Raw genomic sequence first — 17,815 nt, forward strand, 5'->3', positions numbered from 1 at the left:
ATTAGTTTTATTATAAATTATGTTTATTTGTCAGTTTGTAATACTAATTCCAGTCTTTGTTTGCTTTCTGGAAAATATCATATCTCTGTTCAACATTAGACACATACAGATAGGCCCTTGTAATGAGAGAGAGATCTCTGTTGGCAATTGGCTGAATTTATCTTGCTTTGCAATTCTACTATCACTGTAACCAGACACTATTCTATTGTTTACACATATCGGCTTACTGATTTGCAGTAAATTAATCAAGTGTTGTAGGACTTCCTTGTCAGACTTGGTACTTATCTACTGAATCTAATGCTGCTGACCTCATTCAAGTGACACTTCTGTAGATGCTGGAGGCACATAATGGGTGGCAGTTTTTAAATGAAACAGCTTTTCATCTGAAAAATTCAGATACTTTGGAAGTAAAAGTTTTCAGAGATGACTTTTTCTAGAAATGTTTGGATTTCGGTTATTCAAGGAATGTTTCCCAGACCCAGAATAAAATGAGTGAAGTGAAATTCATACACTGAGCAAAACAGCTCAACAGTTAATCTTGAATATCTGATTATGGAGTGGGATCACACTTGAGATAGTCTCTCCATTCATATATGAGATGCCAACTTTTATCTCCACTATACTCTCATTTGAATGTGGTGTGTATCTCTTTGAATATAGAAGACACCAATATTTGTATGAAAAAGGAAGTTTTGAGGAAGGAGGTTGGGGGAAACTTTTTTCCACACAAATGTCTGTAACTATCTGAACAACATATTAACTGAAGTCAGTGGGGAAGTCTGTAATGTTAAGCAAAACCATTACTCTTTTCATTTTGAATGTCTCTCTAGTCTTAATATGTGACCTGCTTGGCTTCTATATTCTACCTAGCTGTTGTCCTGCTTTCCTAGCTGAAAAGAGTTTTCCCACATAACTGACCACTTCAGTTTGTGGCTTTAGCATCCTTTTCATGCGGTAACAGTGGAGAAACAATAACAACTGTGGAATGTAATGGAATGGCATGTACTAAAATGGTAAATATTGTTCTTCATAGTTCAGCCCCTTTCTCATGCTCCTGCAATGTCTGTTAGGTGAGGAGAGTTTGGAGCTGTGTAGCTCCCAGAGAGAACTAGGAGGAGAAAGAGCACAAAATCTGCACAAGTGTCTCTGTTTGTTCCTGCCTGGGTTTGCATCTACTGTTTTACCAGGTGCATCCGCCTTGATCCTGTAAGCTAGTAAAGAAAAGCATGATGTTCTCCTAAGTCCCTTCCAGGGTAGAGAAGGAGAGGTACATCCCTACATCTGTTACATGTTTTGGCACCTTTCTAAAAGACAGGAACGAGTGGGCTTTAGTATTACCTCATTTTTTCTTGGGCCACACTGAAGTAGTTTATGAGTTAAGACTTAAAAGCAAAATAGAGTATGAGTAAAGTTACAGTTGTTCTTGTGGTGATTTTTCTTACACATTCTACCATTTTTCTCCGTAGCTGTAGCACTAGTTGGAGTTGAATGCACAGATAAATGGTCCACAGAGCACTTTACTACAGTTGTTAATTATATTCAGCGCCTACAGCTGTTTACTATTTTGAATACTTTCTCTAAGTATGGATGTTCTACATATTTTAAGCTTTAATCAGTGCTGACTTCCTCTTCTTTATACTGCTTTATACTGCTGCATGTGTCTATAAGGCTTACATTAAAATTGCTTTTCTGTGTGCTATACCAAATACATTTAGCAGTTGAGTAAAAACATATAAACATATTGTTTATATCTTGCATAATTAGTGCAGTAGTTTCAGATACTTTTCTATGTGTGTGTTTTCACATCACCTCTACTTAGTAAAGCAAACCAATCTTAAAAGGAAAAGTGTCTTGAGTTGTTGTACAGAGAAACTGCTGCTTCTGTGCACTCTTGTGTAATAACTTTTATGACCCAGCACCTCATTAGGACTTACAGAACATACAATTTCTGAAAGTCATTTGCTCTGTTGGCACTGCAGACAAAGCCCATGATACATATTTACACAATAGACCACAATGGCTTAGATCTGCTATTAGAAAACAAAGGAAATATAAACATAAAAAATACCATTTGACATCAAAGGGTTACTGTCAACTCACATTGGCTACAATTTATATTTTGACGGTATATGCATCCATAAACCCATCTATTAATTACACTTTAACAAATGAGAAAAAATTTAACTCAAGTAATACAAAAAAGTCAGAAGTGGATGCTGTCCAGTCATTATGCTAGTGTAATTACCACACTGATTAAGTCATATCAAATGATCTGTCAATTCATTTTATACTCTGTAAAAATCTAGTTAATGCCAAAAGTCAGTGTATTGCAAGAATGCTAAGTTAGGTGTCTTGCCCTGAGTGCTGGTAGGTAGGCAAATGCCAGCTGTCTTTTTCTGTATATTGCAGACGTTGCTTTACATCTCAGGTTTAAACAAATTTGTTATATTTAAAATGCAAATAATGGATAGAAGGTGAAAATACCAGGACTTCACACAATTAAAAATATGGGCCCTGTACATGAGATGTGTTTTAGTCTTCTTTTGAAGATTTTAAGCTGTATCTGCTTTTAGTACTTAAGGAATCAGTAGTGGTTACAGGTTTTAATTTGTGTTCAACCATAGTCAGAAACCAAACTCAGAATAGCTTTGACAGGCTACTTGTCTGCTGGACTCAAATAGTGCAGACTGAAAAGCAAAACATAGCCTCTGACTTCGATTCTTACGCAGGTCATTTGTTGGGACTTTTCTGGTTACAAATCAGCTTTAAGAATCTGATTCGTGGTTGAAAAGATCAACTGGTGGTTTTCTCAGCAGGGATTGTCATGACATCAGTGAACTTGCTGGCGGAGCAGTGGTTGTTTCTCAGTAATTCTTGAATTTTTGGGGTTTGTTTACAGTAGGCATGGAGATAGCATTGCCACATGTGGAGACATCCCTCAACCTGCAGCACATGAGTCTGACGCTGCAGTGCATAGGATGGGGAAGGCAGTTTGTCTTCTGTGCTGGCTTCCCTGCCCTTACCAACCAAACCACCCCAGACACAGCTGCTTTGGCCCACGCTTATGTTGTAGGCACATCCCACCATCCTGACATGTTGCATTTGCTGCTCTGCCCTTGTGGGAGCTGGGGGTGAGTGACGTGGAGGACAGACGTTCCTTTAGCTGCAGTCAGTGAGTGCTATCAGAGCCATCATTCTGAGGTTTCCTCAGAGATTGGGCAGGATGCCTTGAACCCAACCCAGGCCTTCAGGTCTGCACCCGCAGAGGTCACTCCCTGAGATGGTGTGGGAGAGGTTTGCTCAGCCAGAGCTTGGCCCCTTGATTTATTCTGCTGCTGTCAGAAGTGGTGAAAAGCCTTGAGTTTTTGGAAGTTTCCAAAGTTTTTGAGGCTACTGTGGGTTTTCTCAGGCAGCTGCTGCCTCGCGTGGATGCAGCCCTGCATCCCGGCCTGGTGCTGGCTGCCATCTCCTGAGTCAGTCACTCGACAGAGAAAGCACGCTGAGCATCTGGGATGCAGTGAGGCCATCATTCCTTGTTTACAGCTCCTGGCAGGCAAAACCCTGCGTCATGCACAGCCAGGCTGGGAGCGTTCCCTCAGCAGTGGCATGGAGAGATGAGGCAGCTGCTCCTGTGGAGTGCACTGGGCTCCAGGCTCCAGGTTCTGCTCCTCAGGTTTTTCACCCCCATATTTTTTAGGTGATAGCGCTGAGCTGATGGTGTGGGTGTGTTACCTTTTGGCTGCTGAATCCCCTGAATGTTTTGGGAACAGTTGTGATGTGATAGTGTACTCTGTATGGATGAAGTTTTTGCTCTCATTTGCTAGAAATTTACTAAGACAGTCAGAAACTGTGATGTTTAGATGTGCAGCGTGTCATTTCTCTTTGATAATCAGTACAAACATTGCCCACACACAGTGTGCATGGATGTTCTTGATCTTGCCATCTCCTTTGCAGGTTTATAAAGCTGCATTCCTGCAGTTACCTCTGTTTTGATTTGAGAAATTTCCATTGCAGACTTTTTATAAATTGGAACTGAAAGAGAATGATAATTTATTAAGAGCAATAACTTGTTAATGTTAACAAGAAAATGCAAAGCTGTAAGTATAGACTTACCAGCCTTATGGTAATTCCTGTGCTTTTTCCTCGTCTCAGTCAGTGCAATACCTTGGGACAGGTTATTTCATTTAATGGAATATCTCCACCAACACAAATGGAGTTGTTGATGTAGCTGAGGCTCTGGACCTGCACTAGTATGCTGCTTTTAAAAAATGCAGTCTTAAAGTCATCATCTAAGCTCCAGACAACCCTTTGCATGTTTTTCTATAAACTTTTGGAAGGGTAATGTTTCAGAATAGTCAGTATTATTTTGGAAATACTGGAATTCCTGTAAAAGACAACAGAAAATGATTAGTTTACTGACTTGATGTCACTGATTTTATTGCATAGTAATAAGGGAGAAAGATTGCTGATTAGAACAGCTCATTATAGTAATTACGATGGGTTGTCCCAACAGTCTCTCCCATAATGATTTTAGTTTAAAAAGGAGGAAGAAGTATTTTACCTTGGAAAAGTTCCTTTGAGAAGCAGTAAGACAAATTATGGAAACTTTTGTGTGTGCGTGTTATGTGTAAAACCACTCCTTATCCCAAAATGGGGAAATATACTTTACTGTTACTTGAACAAATAATACAAAAATCATCATATAAGCTACTGTTAACCTTTTTATCTAAAATGTAGTTCAAACTATTTAAATGGCTTTGGTCTTCATATGGGAATGGAAATTAGCTCTTGGCATAGCTTGCTCTAATTGAAATCAGTTTGTGGTTTTTAAGTTCCTTCCCTGCTTGACAGATGATATCATTTCCTATGCTTTTTGTAATCCCCTCTGTTTTTCTAAGATTGTATAAAGCTAAGTTGAAGTACACATTTTAAAGAAACTATACACCTTTCTGTGACCTACTTAGGATATTGTCCAAAAATCTTCACCAAATACTCACTCTGTATTTGCAGACAATTTCTCTTTTTGTTGAGGAATGTTAGCACATTTTTGTTGCCTGAAGTACATCCAAAGATGTATCTTAAATATTAGACAGAAAAGGACTGTGAGGCAGAGTGCTTACCTTTATAATTGAAGAATTAATCGTACCAGTGTTTCAATTGCTGGGTTACTTTAAATCCTTCATTTGTACGTTTAACTTCTGTTCTGTGGATTCAAATCTCTGTAGATGGCAATACAGTTAAAATATTAATTCTGCTTTTAAAGAAAAAAAAAAGATTCCATTCACATACTTTCAAACTGTAAAAAGCCAAACAATGCTTAAGGGCTTTGTGCAACAGGAAAAATTCAGTGGTTGGCATGGCACCTGTTAGCAGCAGGCTTTGGCAGTACATGCAATTTGTATTTTTCTGACCTGAGCATTTCAGACAGCATGGGGTAGGTATCCAGTGCTCCATCACAACCTACTAAAATGCTGATCTCCCGTAATCCTATCTGGGGAGGAGCCTTTCATGTGGTTCCTGTTAAGAGGGAAAGCATTTCCCGGCTGCGTACTTGTGTGCCGGCCCCTGTTAGCAGCTGTGTCAGGCAGTGGGAGCTGCGAGGAGGACTTTGCTGAGAGGCCTGCCTGCTGCTCTGTGCCTGATGAAAAGCTTTAAGTTGTTCCTGACCTCTAGTTAAAAAGCATATTTGTCCTTATTATTAGAAAAACGCAGCACATGCTTTTATGCTTTACTGGCGTTGGACTTGGCCCGCATGCTAATCGTTACAAATGGTGGGGCTGCTGCTGAAGAGAGCAGGCTGTGCTACTCCCCAGCCTCTGCTCCTGGCAGGGAAGGTCTTTGGCTCTGGGGAAGCGCTGTCTGTGAGCTCTGCAGGCACAGGAGCTAGCAGCAGCTTTATGTGGTGATGGGGTGAGTCCATAGAAGGCATGCAAAAGGGAATTATCCTGTTCCTTTACCTTTTTGTGCAAGAAGTCCTACCTGGGTAGATCAGCTTCTGATACTGTATGTGTTGGCAGAGCCAGGCTGTCCTCAGGAGCTTTCTTATTTCCTTACCTTTAATGCCTCCTTTTCCCATTGCCCATATGATACGACTCCTTGGTGATATCTACCAGAAGTCCAGTACTTTCCCCCTACTGATGATCTCTTTGCACCACTGCAAGATAGAAGATGAATTCTGCAGATTTATGCTCCCTATGAAGTGCTATTGATTTCAGTGTGTGAAGGTAGTGTCAAATTCTTGCACTGCAGCCTGTAGTTCTTAGGAACTGTAAATCAGTATTGTTTTCTGTACTGCTATTTTAAACATGTCTTAAAATATGCATCTTCTGTTTCTAGTACTGCTTTCTAGTTCGTATAATCAGTCCCTGAAGAAACAGATAGTTGTATGTTTCTGCTTGGCTTGGTTTAACTCAGTAAAATCTTTTTTCCTTTCGAGTACAACACTGTAACATCCGGTGCATGAATGGAGGTAGCTGTAGTGATGACCACTGCCTCTGTCAGAAGGGATATACGGGAACGCATTGTGGACAGCGTAAGTACACTTTATTAGTAGAGATATCATGTATGATCAAGTAATTCTGAGATATGCGAACTGTGTGCCTTTAACACTAAATTTCAGTTGGTATTGAGCTTGTTTTTGATCAGGTACAGTGGAATTTTACAGGAAAACACATGACTTTGTAATGAGTGCCGAGTGAATTCTTTCTGATCAGTGCTATTAAAATAAACACCATGTGAATTCATAATAATTGGATATAACTTGATCCTGCAGTTCTCACACTACCGTAATTCCTATTGAACTCCAGGGCTTTACACTCACTAGAGCAAGAGGCCATAAATACAGAATTTATATGGGATTCAGTTTTCATCTTAGGTAAAATTGAGCTTTTTAATACAAAGCCCGTTTTCTATTTTAGGGATTTGTCTCAGAGTTAGCTCTTACACTCAAGGAGTTTTACTTGTTTTGATATTGTCTCGATACGGTTGATCAACATATTTTTTATTTCCTCAATCAATCCTGAGCCAACAACATTCCTGGATTTGCTGCTTGAAACCTCTCCCAACATGATTATGGTGGTCTCTTGCTGCTCCTGGCTACAATGCTGTGAAGAAACTCAAATAAGGATGTACATGCTGTTTTTGACCAAGGCTGTCGTGTTGCTATCTAGTGAACTATTGGTCTGACAGAGAAAATGTGTTTAGCTTATTTAATGAAAACCTTTTGTGCTCTGTCAAAGTCAATGGCACACTTTACATGAACTTCAGTGAGACCAGGAATTTACTCTAATAATCTGGAAGAGGATCACATGGTGAAAGGATTAAGAATTGTATTTCTGCCTTCTCTGTGAAATATCAAGTGGATAAAAGAGGATAAATGGAAACGTTCTTTCTACTGAAGTAAATGTGAAATGGAACAAAGAATAACATTACTCAATGAGCATCAAATTGTACTTAAAAACCCTTTTTTCATATGAAGGTTACATTTTCTGATTATTTTTGAAGGAAATTGCTTTTGGAGTTTAATATGAGGAAAACTGGGCTCTAGTGACTGTGTAATGCGGGGAATCTTGGATTAACTAAATCAGAATAGACGCTAATTGCATATTGCTCTCCTCGTTGGTAGCATGGATTATTAAACGCCAGTAACAAGCCTTTTAACACTGGATTTTTAATTTTTATTTCTATTATGGCGGAGAAGCAAATGCACGATGGTTAAATGTGCTGGAATATTGGGAACGCCTCTGGGAACTTAAAGGTGCATTTTTCACCTGCACCTTCTATGAGCAATCTCTACTTTTTCTTTGCTGACAGTTTGAAATAGATGTTATTTTGAAGTTGTGGAATTGTCTGGTCATTAAAGAGGCTCTGAGAGGTCAGAGGAACTGTGGTTATTAGCATTTTTGCATTATACCTCCTTGAAAAGATTAATTCATTCTACTAACAAGGCCAGGGAATAGTGAAGGATGTACTGACCTGTTGTGTTTACATTTTTTACTAGTTTATCTGAGCTGGTTAAGCATTTAGTTTCCTGTTTTTCTGGGAATAATATCATAGAGACTACTTTTACTTTCCCTTTGATACAGCTGTCTGTGAAAATGGATGTCTAAATGGAGGAAGATGCGTTGCCCCAAACCGATGTGCATGCACATATGGATTTACTGGACCCCAGTGTGAAAGAGGTAAGTGGAAAAGCTGGCAAGTGAAAAATATCAATAATTGTTTTTACCCAGTCTTTCATTTAGTTTTTAAGTCATCAGAAGAGCTGTTTGTATCTCTCTGGTATGTCTGCTTACCAGTGATAGGTAGCACCTTGCCACTGTGTTTCACATATTATGGCAGAGATTATTCAGTTCTACTTCCCATCTTGTACAGCTGTGTTGTTATCAAACTGCCAACTGCCTCATCTGGTGTATATTTTTTGTTTCACAATGTTCAACCAATTTAGTTGTTGATTTGAGAGGGATACAGCAAAGAATATTTAAGGATAAGCCTTCTGTTGAATTTTATAATCTTAAAAATAATACCTTTTCATTTGATAGAGTTAGCAGCTGATCTATTCCATTGGAAATTTCATTCTTCAACAAGAAGAATGGAAAACCTTAATTGTTTTCAGTTAAAAGCTTGAAGTTTGGAAAAAATAAAAGCTTTATAGGTTACAATAGTTTTGATTTATTGCTTGAAATTTGCTGAATTTCAAGTAGTTACCATTTGTTCTGAGCCTTCAGTCCAGTGAGGAGCTGTAGCATACAAGTTCTGAAGGGGATTGTTCAATGCTGCTTTTATGTTGCCTGACCTGCAGCAGCCAGTTTGACTCCACCTGATTGGGCTGAAGCCTGCTAACAGCCTCAGTCATGTCCCTTAGGGCTCCTTCCTAGTGTTGGGTGGAGTGTGAAACTGGTGACATAAAGCCATCTGAGCCAAATCATACCGTCATGGAATCCCATGCATGTCTTTGAGCACAATTGAAGTGGAAAGCTGTAATCAATATATGTCATCCATATGTTTTTACCTAGAGCATATGCTTGATTCTGTAGTTATCAGTAAGAGAGAACATACGCATTAATAAGGTGCAGTATTTCTAGTGAAAGATCACTGTGGTACTGAGGCCAAATGATAGTCATATCTTCCCAGAAAACCTCTGACATTTGGCTTCTTTCACAGAGATTCCCTCCAGCCTCTCTACCTAGCTGAGCTAATATGTTTCCCTCCTCTAAAAAAGGGTGTGGTGCTTTTTTGGTCCCAGAATTACATTATCCCATCAGAAAAATGTTTTCTGAAGATAACTTTTCAAATTTAAGCTAATGCTGATCTTAGTAGGCTTGCATTGTTTCAGCACGTGCACCTGTGTGGTCATTAGGGACTTGTCTGGCTGCATATGATTTTACACATCTGTCAGCTAAGAAAGAGATCCATAGTTTGGGTCTTGCTGAGGAACGTTATGTGGATTTATGATGTTCCCTAGTGGGCTTCTGATGTGTATATGTGGATGGATATTTTCCAGTAAATAGATTGACAAGTTTCATGCCCTGCAAAGGAAGATTTTTATTATTATTTTTAATAACCAAAGCTTCTCTAAACATGGAGGGGGAAAAAATGGGAAATTATTCAAGAGAAATAATCTCTGGAACTATCCCATTTCTGGGAGAAGAAGGAGAGGCAGATTGTTGTGAAAACACCATTTCTCAATATAAATGTAATGTGAAGTGATACGGTTTTGTGACATTTGTATTTTCCATGTTTAGCTGTGGTTTGACTTCTAGGGTATGTCATGCCACAGGCTAACAGTGATGTAAGTAATTTACTACGGCGTATCACACAGTGCTTTTCTCTGCAACCACTGGCTAATGGTAACAGTTGCAGAGTGTTTGTGGCATGTATGTCACAGACCCAGGAGTATTCCAGCCATTGCTGTGTGTGTCATAGCTTAGAACTGTCTTAAATAAAACAGTGTTGGAACAACCAGATGCAGGGGGCTTGTTCCATTAACCAGGTATGGAAAACGATGAAAAGGTTTGAGGTGCATGTGTCAGAGTTTGAGCCAGTTTCTTAAGTTCAGCTGCGTGTTGTGTTGTTTTATGTCTGCTGTTTTAATTTTCTGTACATGTAAGCCATATTTGTAAGACAGATTATCTTGGTTGGTATTACCTCATGAATGCCGGACCATATGATTGTTAACGAATATTTACAAGACTTCTTTGTCAATGGTTTCAAATACATGCATAATGAAAGAGCTTATCTGGTAAAAGACCTACTGTTTCACAGTGCAGCAAATTCCACCACATCTGTGGCATGAGCAGTTTTATGTATTTATTCTTTCAGGGAGAAGCACTGGAGAGTTCCAGCCTACAAATTACTTTTTGTGTGGCTTAGAAGTGTTAACGTTGGTATAAAGCTCCACAAAATATGATCAAAAGGAGTTTTTACAAACCCTATTGTCAGTGGAGCTCCTCTTCATGTTCTGGACAGTGCATACCATGTCACCAGTGAGATATGTGTTGTCAGGGCTGCATCAATATCTGTGATGTGGCTGAGTCTATCACATGTATCATCACCTCCTAAGCTGTGTCTGTGGTGCTTGGAATCCTTCCAGAGCTTGGGGAGCCTCTTAGGCATACTGACAGGTGTATGCAGGTGTATAACAAATACAGTAGAGCTGCTTTTCCTTTGAGGTGATGTTCATCAAAAAGGAGAACTTGACATAAGCTGAACAGTAAAAAAAACTAGTGAAGTTGGAAGATGCTTCCCTGCAGCAATTTAATATATGTTTAATATACATAGTCCAGAAAGGAAAAAGTTTCATGCATATTGACTCGGTTAAAATTTGAACTTTAACCATTAATTCTGGAAGTTGCTGAGTTTTATGCCTGTGATCTGGTGATGGACTTTGACATGCATTTAAATGCAAACTTGAGATGTCAATATGCATAATGTTATTCAAATGGCTAAGGGTCTTGTTGGATTTTGGCCAAAGCTTTCAGAGTCGGTTCTGAACTCTGAGGTTTCTGAGCTCTGAAAGGTAGGCCTGAAATGTGTACTCAGCTTGAAGTGCATCATTTAGTCGTATTGCTGACAAAAAGAAATTGCAGGTTATGGAAAGGATAAGTTGCAAGCAAACCTAAATTTCTGCTGCTGGTTAAGAAACGGATTCCACCTTTACACCATTTAACGTTTAATAATGAATGAGTTACAAATTTTGCAGTTCTTTTAAGAGTCACTGAAGAGACTGAGTCAGAGATTTAGCTTAGTTTTCCCTGAGGATGATTCAGAACATTGACAGCTCTTTTTGTTGTCTGTAAACAGAGCCTGGGGAGTTGAGCTAGCTGTGTTAGATGCCCACTTTGGGATCATTTGAAAGCATCCCTCTATCATGGATTTGATGAAAGTCCAGAGTAATATCCAGAAGTGTTGTTACAGACTCAGAGAGATCAGACATCCCAATTAGATCTGATAGAATGTTGTCCCCCAAATTAGTGCACAGTAGCTATCTTGACCTCTTTGAATCTTTTTTTTCCTTTGAACAGTTTGACAGATAGTTGCAGAGTCAATTCCATAGAATATAAAATTGTATATTGTTGTTGTTCTGCTATTGAAAAAAATGAAATGAAATGTCCTTTTCTTTTCCAGTCTGGGTCCAGTTAGAGGAACACAGTGGAAGCTTAGAATGTGTTACAGCCCTGTTTGTTTATTTGAACGCTTATGACAACATCAGGGGCTCAATCCTGCTGCATCTTGGAGTTTTGCCACTCGCTTCACGTAGGAGCTGAGTAGGGCCTGATGTAGTTCAAATATTAAAAATGTACCACGTGTGTTTTGTGTTTTTCTGGACTCAGAATATGAGCAAATGATTGCTTTTTTCTTCACACAGAGTTGTTTCTGTACTGCTCGCTCCATGGCAGGAATTTCTGCCTAATTTTTAATTATATTTGGCCATTATTAAAAGTTCCCAGAATTAATGCCATATGTAAAAATATCTTTCCCAGAGCCTCTCTATGAAACTGCAGCCGCTGAAAGTGGTCGAGAGTAGTGTAATGCTGTGTGCATTTCTTTCTTTCTAAATATTACAACGAGCTGAACATTTACACAAAGAGGACACTGCACCCCTTAGTGTGCCCCGTCTCTGGTATTTAGTCTAAACGGAAAGTAAATAACAAAGTGTAGATAGCAGTAAAAGTATGTTCCCAAAGCCTTATGTTGCATTTGAAGTAGTATTGCAGCATATGGTAGCTGGCAAACATTTGAATAAACTTGATTTTTGTAGCTGTCTTCCAAGAAACACATCTGTTGACATAGACGTGTAGTTTCTTCAGCCCTGTAACATGAATACAGTGTGTATGGTATTATAGCAGCAAAGTAAAGGATGGTGAAACTTGAAGGCCAGGAAGAAGTATTCTACTGCACCGGTTTCCCCCGAATCTATAAATTATGAAAAATTGCTTCGCACTGACTTTAGATATATTTAGTCACAGGCTGATGTTTTACTGTCTTTAACAGAATTTGAATTCATGTTGCCATCTTTAGTGTCTTGCGGTTTTAAAACAGAACTTCAATGTCAGCACCCAGGAATACCTTTTCAGTGAAAGAATTTGAGTTGAATGGATGAGGAGTTCTTAATTTTTTTTTAAACCAAAACTGCAGCTTAGTGCTGAGGAAGTCAGTCTATACAGAATTAGTAGATGTGATTTAAGACCACTTAGAATACTTAGCAATATAATCAATAGATCTTTGGACCAGAATTCACTAAGCTCAGTTTGTTTCTGAATGCCAAAAAGCGCTTTTAGAGTCTTTTGTATGTGAAAGCTTTTATCCATTGTTCTGCTTCTTGTGAATACATTATCCGGCTATTGTATGTTGCTTGCTCTATACATAAAGCATCCGAAAATACCATATAACGTGTTTTGAAATGTTCTTACAGATATATTCTTAAAGCTTAATCAAGGTCCGTAAATGATTCAGTACATATGGGCTTAGGTCTCTTGTGAGATGTAAGGACTCCAACTTTTGTACATGAAGCTGAACATTTACATTTTGTTCCAAATTGAGTTTTGGTTTCAGTCAAACAAATCCGAAGTTTTCATTCAGCTATTTGGCAGCCCTCTCTGTATTTCCATGCCTTCTTGATTGGCTGCTAAGGGCACTGACCTTTAGTTGTGCAGCAAGGTATTACTTGGCCTATGTATTTTGCTTTGACTTGGTTTTAGTTGTGACAGTGGAGCTGCATACAAATTTAATCACAAAATGAGGAGCCCGTGCTTTGGTCAAGGTAGAAACAGTTTTTCTAAGTGGTAATGGCATGTGTTAATACAAACAGCTTTAATGAATTACAGTACAAGCATTTGAATGAAACAGTTGTGTTGTTCTAATCGGTGTGATTTGATTCTTGCACGGAGGATATGAAGGGACTCACAGGAGGATCACTGAGATCATTCTCCCAGTACTGCAGACAACTGTGTTGCTGCACCCAACGCCTACCTCCAGGTGTGCTGGCAGCCTCTGGGCATGCCTTTGCTCCACGAGAAATTCATTCCTGCTTTCTGCAGTCAGGGCCAACCTCTTGTTGGCTTTCCTCACGTGGTCTGCTTGGTGATGCCTTAGGAAATAAAGAGTGGAACCCTTTGCTTTCATCAGAAGGCTTTGTTGAAGTTACGTACCCAAAGAGGTGGCTATGTTTGTCTGGTTATAGGATGTTTCATTAATGTAGATATGACTTTTCTATACATGGTGGAGGCGGATGAAAGATAGAACTTCCCTGAATGTCCTGCACTGCTGGATTTGTGCTCTGCAGAGCTCCAAGGAGAACTGGGAAGAATTAGTCTGATGTTGTATCATAAAAATCAGATTTTTTTGTGTGTGTTCTGAGAGGCTGAGTTGGCTCTTGTTGATTTTAGTTGTTGTTGCAGCACAGCTTTTGAGGCCTTCAGGATAAATGTCTTCAAACCATTCTTGCACTCTTGGTAATACCACATTATTCCCCTTTTCCAAATGTCAGCTGTTTCCCCATTTTTCAGTCCTTATGAATCTTTAAGAATGTAAAGTAGCTGAGCATAAGTAATTTCTTGTGGAGCTTCCAATAGAGAAGGTGCTTTCTTGATGGTGACCTCTGCAGCTGAACATGATACAGGGAATGAGTAAATGAAGATGGAATCGTATCTAGAGATGCTGACTGGGCTGCTTGTGGAGAAAGATGTTACTTCTTGTCTGGGCCATAGTAAGTCTTGAAATAAGAAAGAATAGCTACCTAAAATGCTTTGATATCATGCAGTGAAAACTAATGTTTTCCTTGAGAATCACCTTGAAAATGTAAATAAGTATTTTTCCTTTCACACCTTTCTTCTTATTGAGCTGGTAAGCTGAAAATTACTGTTACAGCTGCAACAGAAAAAATATCAGTAGATACCATTCCTCTGTCAGGTTTGTGTCTCAGGTTTTTTTGGTACTATATGTTTTTAGGTGATTAAGGATTTAGGCGTTTTTCAGACTTCATGGTGGTATTTTCTAACAAAGAAAAGAGAATTCTCTTAAAACACTGTAGGTCTTACCTAATGCAAGGATAAACTCACAAGGGCATTTCCAAGAAAAACAATTCTTTTATGTAGGTCAGCGAAATGCTAATGAGAATACATCTTAAGCAGAGGTGCTCAAAATGGTCAGTGTTACATCATATGTAAGTTGTCTTGCAACATACTTGTAACAGAGTTGATGAAATCTTTTACATTTAGAAAAATAGCTCATATCCCATCTCAGCGTAAAAGTGGCAAAAAGTTATAGGAAATAACTGCCTAAGAGTGGTTATAAGGACAGTCACTTTCACGTTTCCAACTGGCCTCAAAAAGCTCAGGAATAATGACTGAGTGGTTTTTGTAATTTTTTTCAGTGACAGCTTGTACGGTTTGGCACTCTGGAGAAATGCTGTAGGAAAAGAAAAGAGGCCTAAATAAGGTCTAAAATGAAAGAAGCCTTAAGAGAAAGATCACTTTCCAAGCTCTGCTATGCTGTAAAACAGTCTGGCTCTGCACTCCTTATCCAGAAGGAAAAAAAATAAAAAAATAAAAAAATCTCTTTTGGAAAAAGAGGGAATTTCCTTATGTAAAGAAACCGAGACTCAAAAATGTTCTTTGTAAGAAGACATGTGAGAGCTAGTGATAAGGAATCGGGAAAAAAAAGAGGAGAAAAAAAATTGAAATTAGTAAAGTGTGTGGGCATATACACGTGCACACAAGCACACATTTATATGTTTTAAAGCAGAAATAAGAAACTTGTAAGCACCTGGTTCCTAATAGTGATCTTACACATTTACCATGTATCTGCTGCTGGTATTGTCCATGCTGTGCTAACACGGGCTAACATAACTGCAGCCTCAACTTCAGATTGCTGAGCTAAAGTCTTAATTTTCTTTTCCAGTGGTATAAATCAGGTTCCAGGCCCCATTTGGAAGGGGTAGCCTCCACACTGTTTTCTTTCATGAATGTTTAGTGTGGCATGTGATTTTTAACTTGACTAACACTAGCGTAGTGAATGGTGCTGAGATTGTGCTATAATGACTCTGTTCTCATCACTTAGTGTTGCAAAGTTTACCTGGTGACCTCCAGGAGTTTCAATAATGTCCTTACTCCTTGGGATGTGACTCTCTAATGCTTCCTTTTCCTACAGAGGTGCTGACAGCCATAGGGGAATGGGAGCTTAGGAGAATGCTTGCAGTTTTGTGCTTGAGGAAGTGGTGGCTGGGCCTTTCTGCCCATATCACTGTGTGTGAATGGGACAAAGCCCCTGTTCTGCTGTGCTGAGGCAGAAGGACCCTCACTGACATTGCAGCAGTGGTAATAAATTTAGTGATATTTTATTAGATTCACTGTTCTGTTGTTTTTTTCTTTTGTATAGATGGCGATTTTTTAGTGTTCTTTAGTCTTGAGATTAAGCCACTGGTTTTGTAAGACGAGATGCTTATATTGCCTGTGTTGTTCCCACTGCTTATGATAGCTCTACTGAATCTACTGTAAGATAAGTTTTCAGCAAGGCAGGGGAAATCAGTCGCTCAGTGAAGTGACTCTTACGTACCAAAGAAGGTATTCCCTTTTTGTGGTTTGTTTGATTTTAATGAAGTCATAAGAATTACGGAAGAGAGAGGGAATAATTTCTAAGTATTTCATCTTATAGAATCACTCCTGGTGGAAAAGACCTCCTCCTGTTTGAGCAGAATCAGAGCAGGTTGTCTAGGACTGTATCCAGTCACCTCCTGGAAACTGAGTTAAAATGTATTTTAGTCTGTGATATGTTGTAGCACATCCAATTCAAGCCTGTTAGTCACTGAAGGAAGACCCAGAGCTAACTTTGTCAAGGCATTCATAATCCTGGGTGTTTTGTGTTTGTTGTTGGTGGTAGTGGGTTTGTGTGTGTGTGTTTGGGGGCGTGGGGGGAGGTGTTATTTATTTATTTTTATTTTTGCTTTATATTCTCTGAAGTGTATTTGACAATGATTAGTTGGAGGCTGTGAAATGAAAGCATATACTATGCTGCTAATTTCTAGTGGACTTGGTAATAAAATTCTAAAATTTGTTTAAAAAATAAGAAATGGGCTGACAAAACTACACTGCTTCACGGGATGTGGGATAGGGAATAGTTGTAACTCCTAATAACATTAGTACTACACTGCAGACAAACTAGTAGGTGAATTTTTCTGCTTGCACTGTACTTTTGTGGCTGTACTTCTGTTACTTAAAATAAAAACATGAGGAGTCCCAGCTATAAATCAGACCTACTTAAGGCTACATATTGGGGTTGCTGGTGCACAGTGTTTGTCTGTGAATGGGTATTGACAAGCTTGAACTTGAGGGAAGAAAGGAGGGCAAATATGTAGTGGAATTCAGGGTATTTGGTAAAATTGTGGACATGTTCTTTTAGTGAATGTGAACAGTCTACACACTTCAAATCCACAGAAGTAATTTACTGAGCTGTAGTACTCATTCACGCTCATCACATTATGCCTACTATGCTTTTATGTCATAGTATCACATTGTTCTTAGTGTGCATTTCCATGATTCACCATTTATTTTTCACTATGAGATTTTAACTTGAAAATATTATGTATTATAATTGGCACAGCTAAGTAACGTGCAAATAAGCAAAATCATAGACATGCTTTGAAATCTTTTCCCCTGTCTTGACTGTTAATTTCATCTGAGTTAGAAGGAAACGAGGTCCCTAAGTCAAGTGGGATTTTAAGCTCTCAAAACCTCCTATGTCTGCTTAAGTTTCTGAGAACTGGGACAAGAAAGCAAACAAGAAACATTTGCTGTGAAAAGCATGCTGTATAATTCCTTTAAAGTGCAATTAGATGTCTCACTGTAAGATTCACTTTGAAATACTTCTTTGAGAGCCATTGGACATGTCTCTGTGCTGGAATAGTATGTCCAGACATTTCAGCTCAGCTGAGCAATATAAGTTACAGAATACTACTTAAGCCTGAAATGTTTATAAGAGGTAATAGTAAAACCAGCAAGCAGTGAATTATAATTGTCCTGCTGAGATATGATGAAAGCCTTTCTGAGAATCTCCATGTCCCGGTGGGACGGTATGGGTGGTAACTTGGAGAGATCCACAAAATGGTAGTATGACAGCTTTACAGTCGGATTAATACAAGCTTCAAAAGAAACCACAGGGTCAAAAATGACTTCCAGACTGCAGGCTTGAAAGGGAAAAAGATCTGCAATTGAAATGGTCAGTTAAAAAAGAAAGAAATGTTATGTACTGTGAAGGGACAGTCGATGTTATCAGTGACTCCTTTAAAGTGTAGTTTATTGATGCAGATACTATGTGTAGA

At 38.9% G+C, this 17,815-nt stretch overlaps 1 protein-coding gene and 1 long non-coding RNA gene across 4 annotated transcripts in view; one reads left to right on the forward strand and one right to left on the reverse strand.

Moving 5' to 3' along the window:
• The window catches only part of FBN1 (fibrillin 1), a 136,995-nt gene that overhangs the window by 15,307 nt on the left and 103,873 nt on the right, over positions 1-17,815 (forward strand). For all 3 annotated transcript variants that reach the window (XR_014934361.1, XM_085515482.1, XM_015872957.3), the window contains exons 5-6: positions 6,437-6,532; positions 8,085-8,180. Coding sequence is in view for 2 of the 3 variants with exons in the window: in XM_085515482.1 (XP_085371608.1) it covers positions 6,437-6,532; positions 8,085-8,180 (192 nt within the window). In the remaining variant the exon portion in view is untranslated. The remainder of the gene's footprint in view (positions 1-6,436; positions 6,533-8,084; positions 8,181-17,815) is intronic.
• Positions 2,220-5,518, reverse strand: LOC107318755 (uncharacterized). Its single transcript, XR_001557480.3, has 4 exons — positions 5,412-5,518; positions 5,121-5,219; positions 4,114-4,384; positions 2,220-4,032 (listed from the first exon to the last, which is right to left on the reverse strand). It is a non-coding gene; the product is annotated as an uncharacterized LOC107318755 (long non-coding RNA).

Source organism: Coturnix japonica, chromosome 14 (genome assembly GCF_054131305.1).
Source record: "Coturnix japonica strain WE chromosome 14, WE-NBRP24, whole genome shotgun sequence".
Lineage (NCBI taxonomy): Eukaryota > Metazoa > Chordata > Aves > Galliformes > Phasianidae > Coturnix > Coturnix japonica.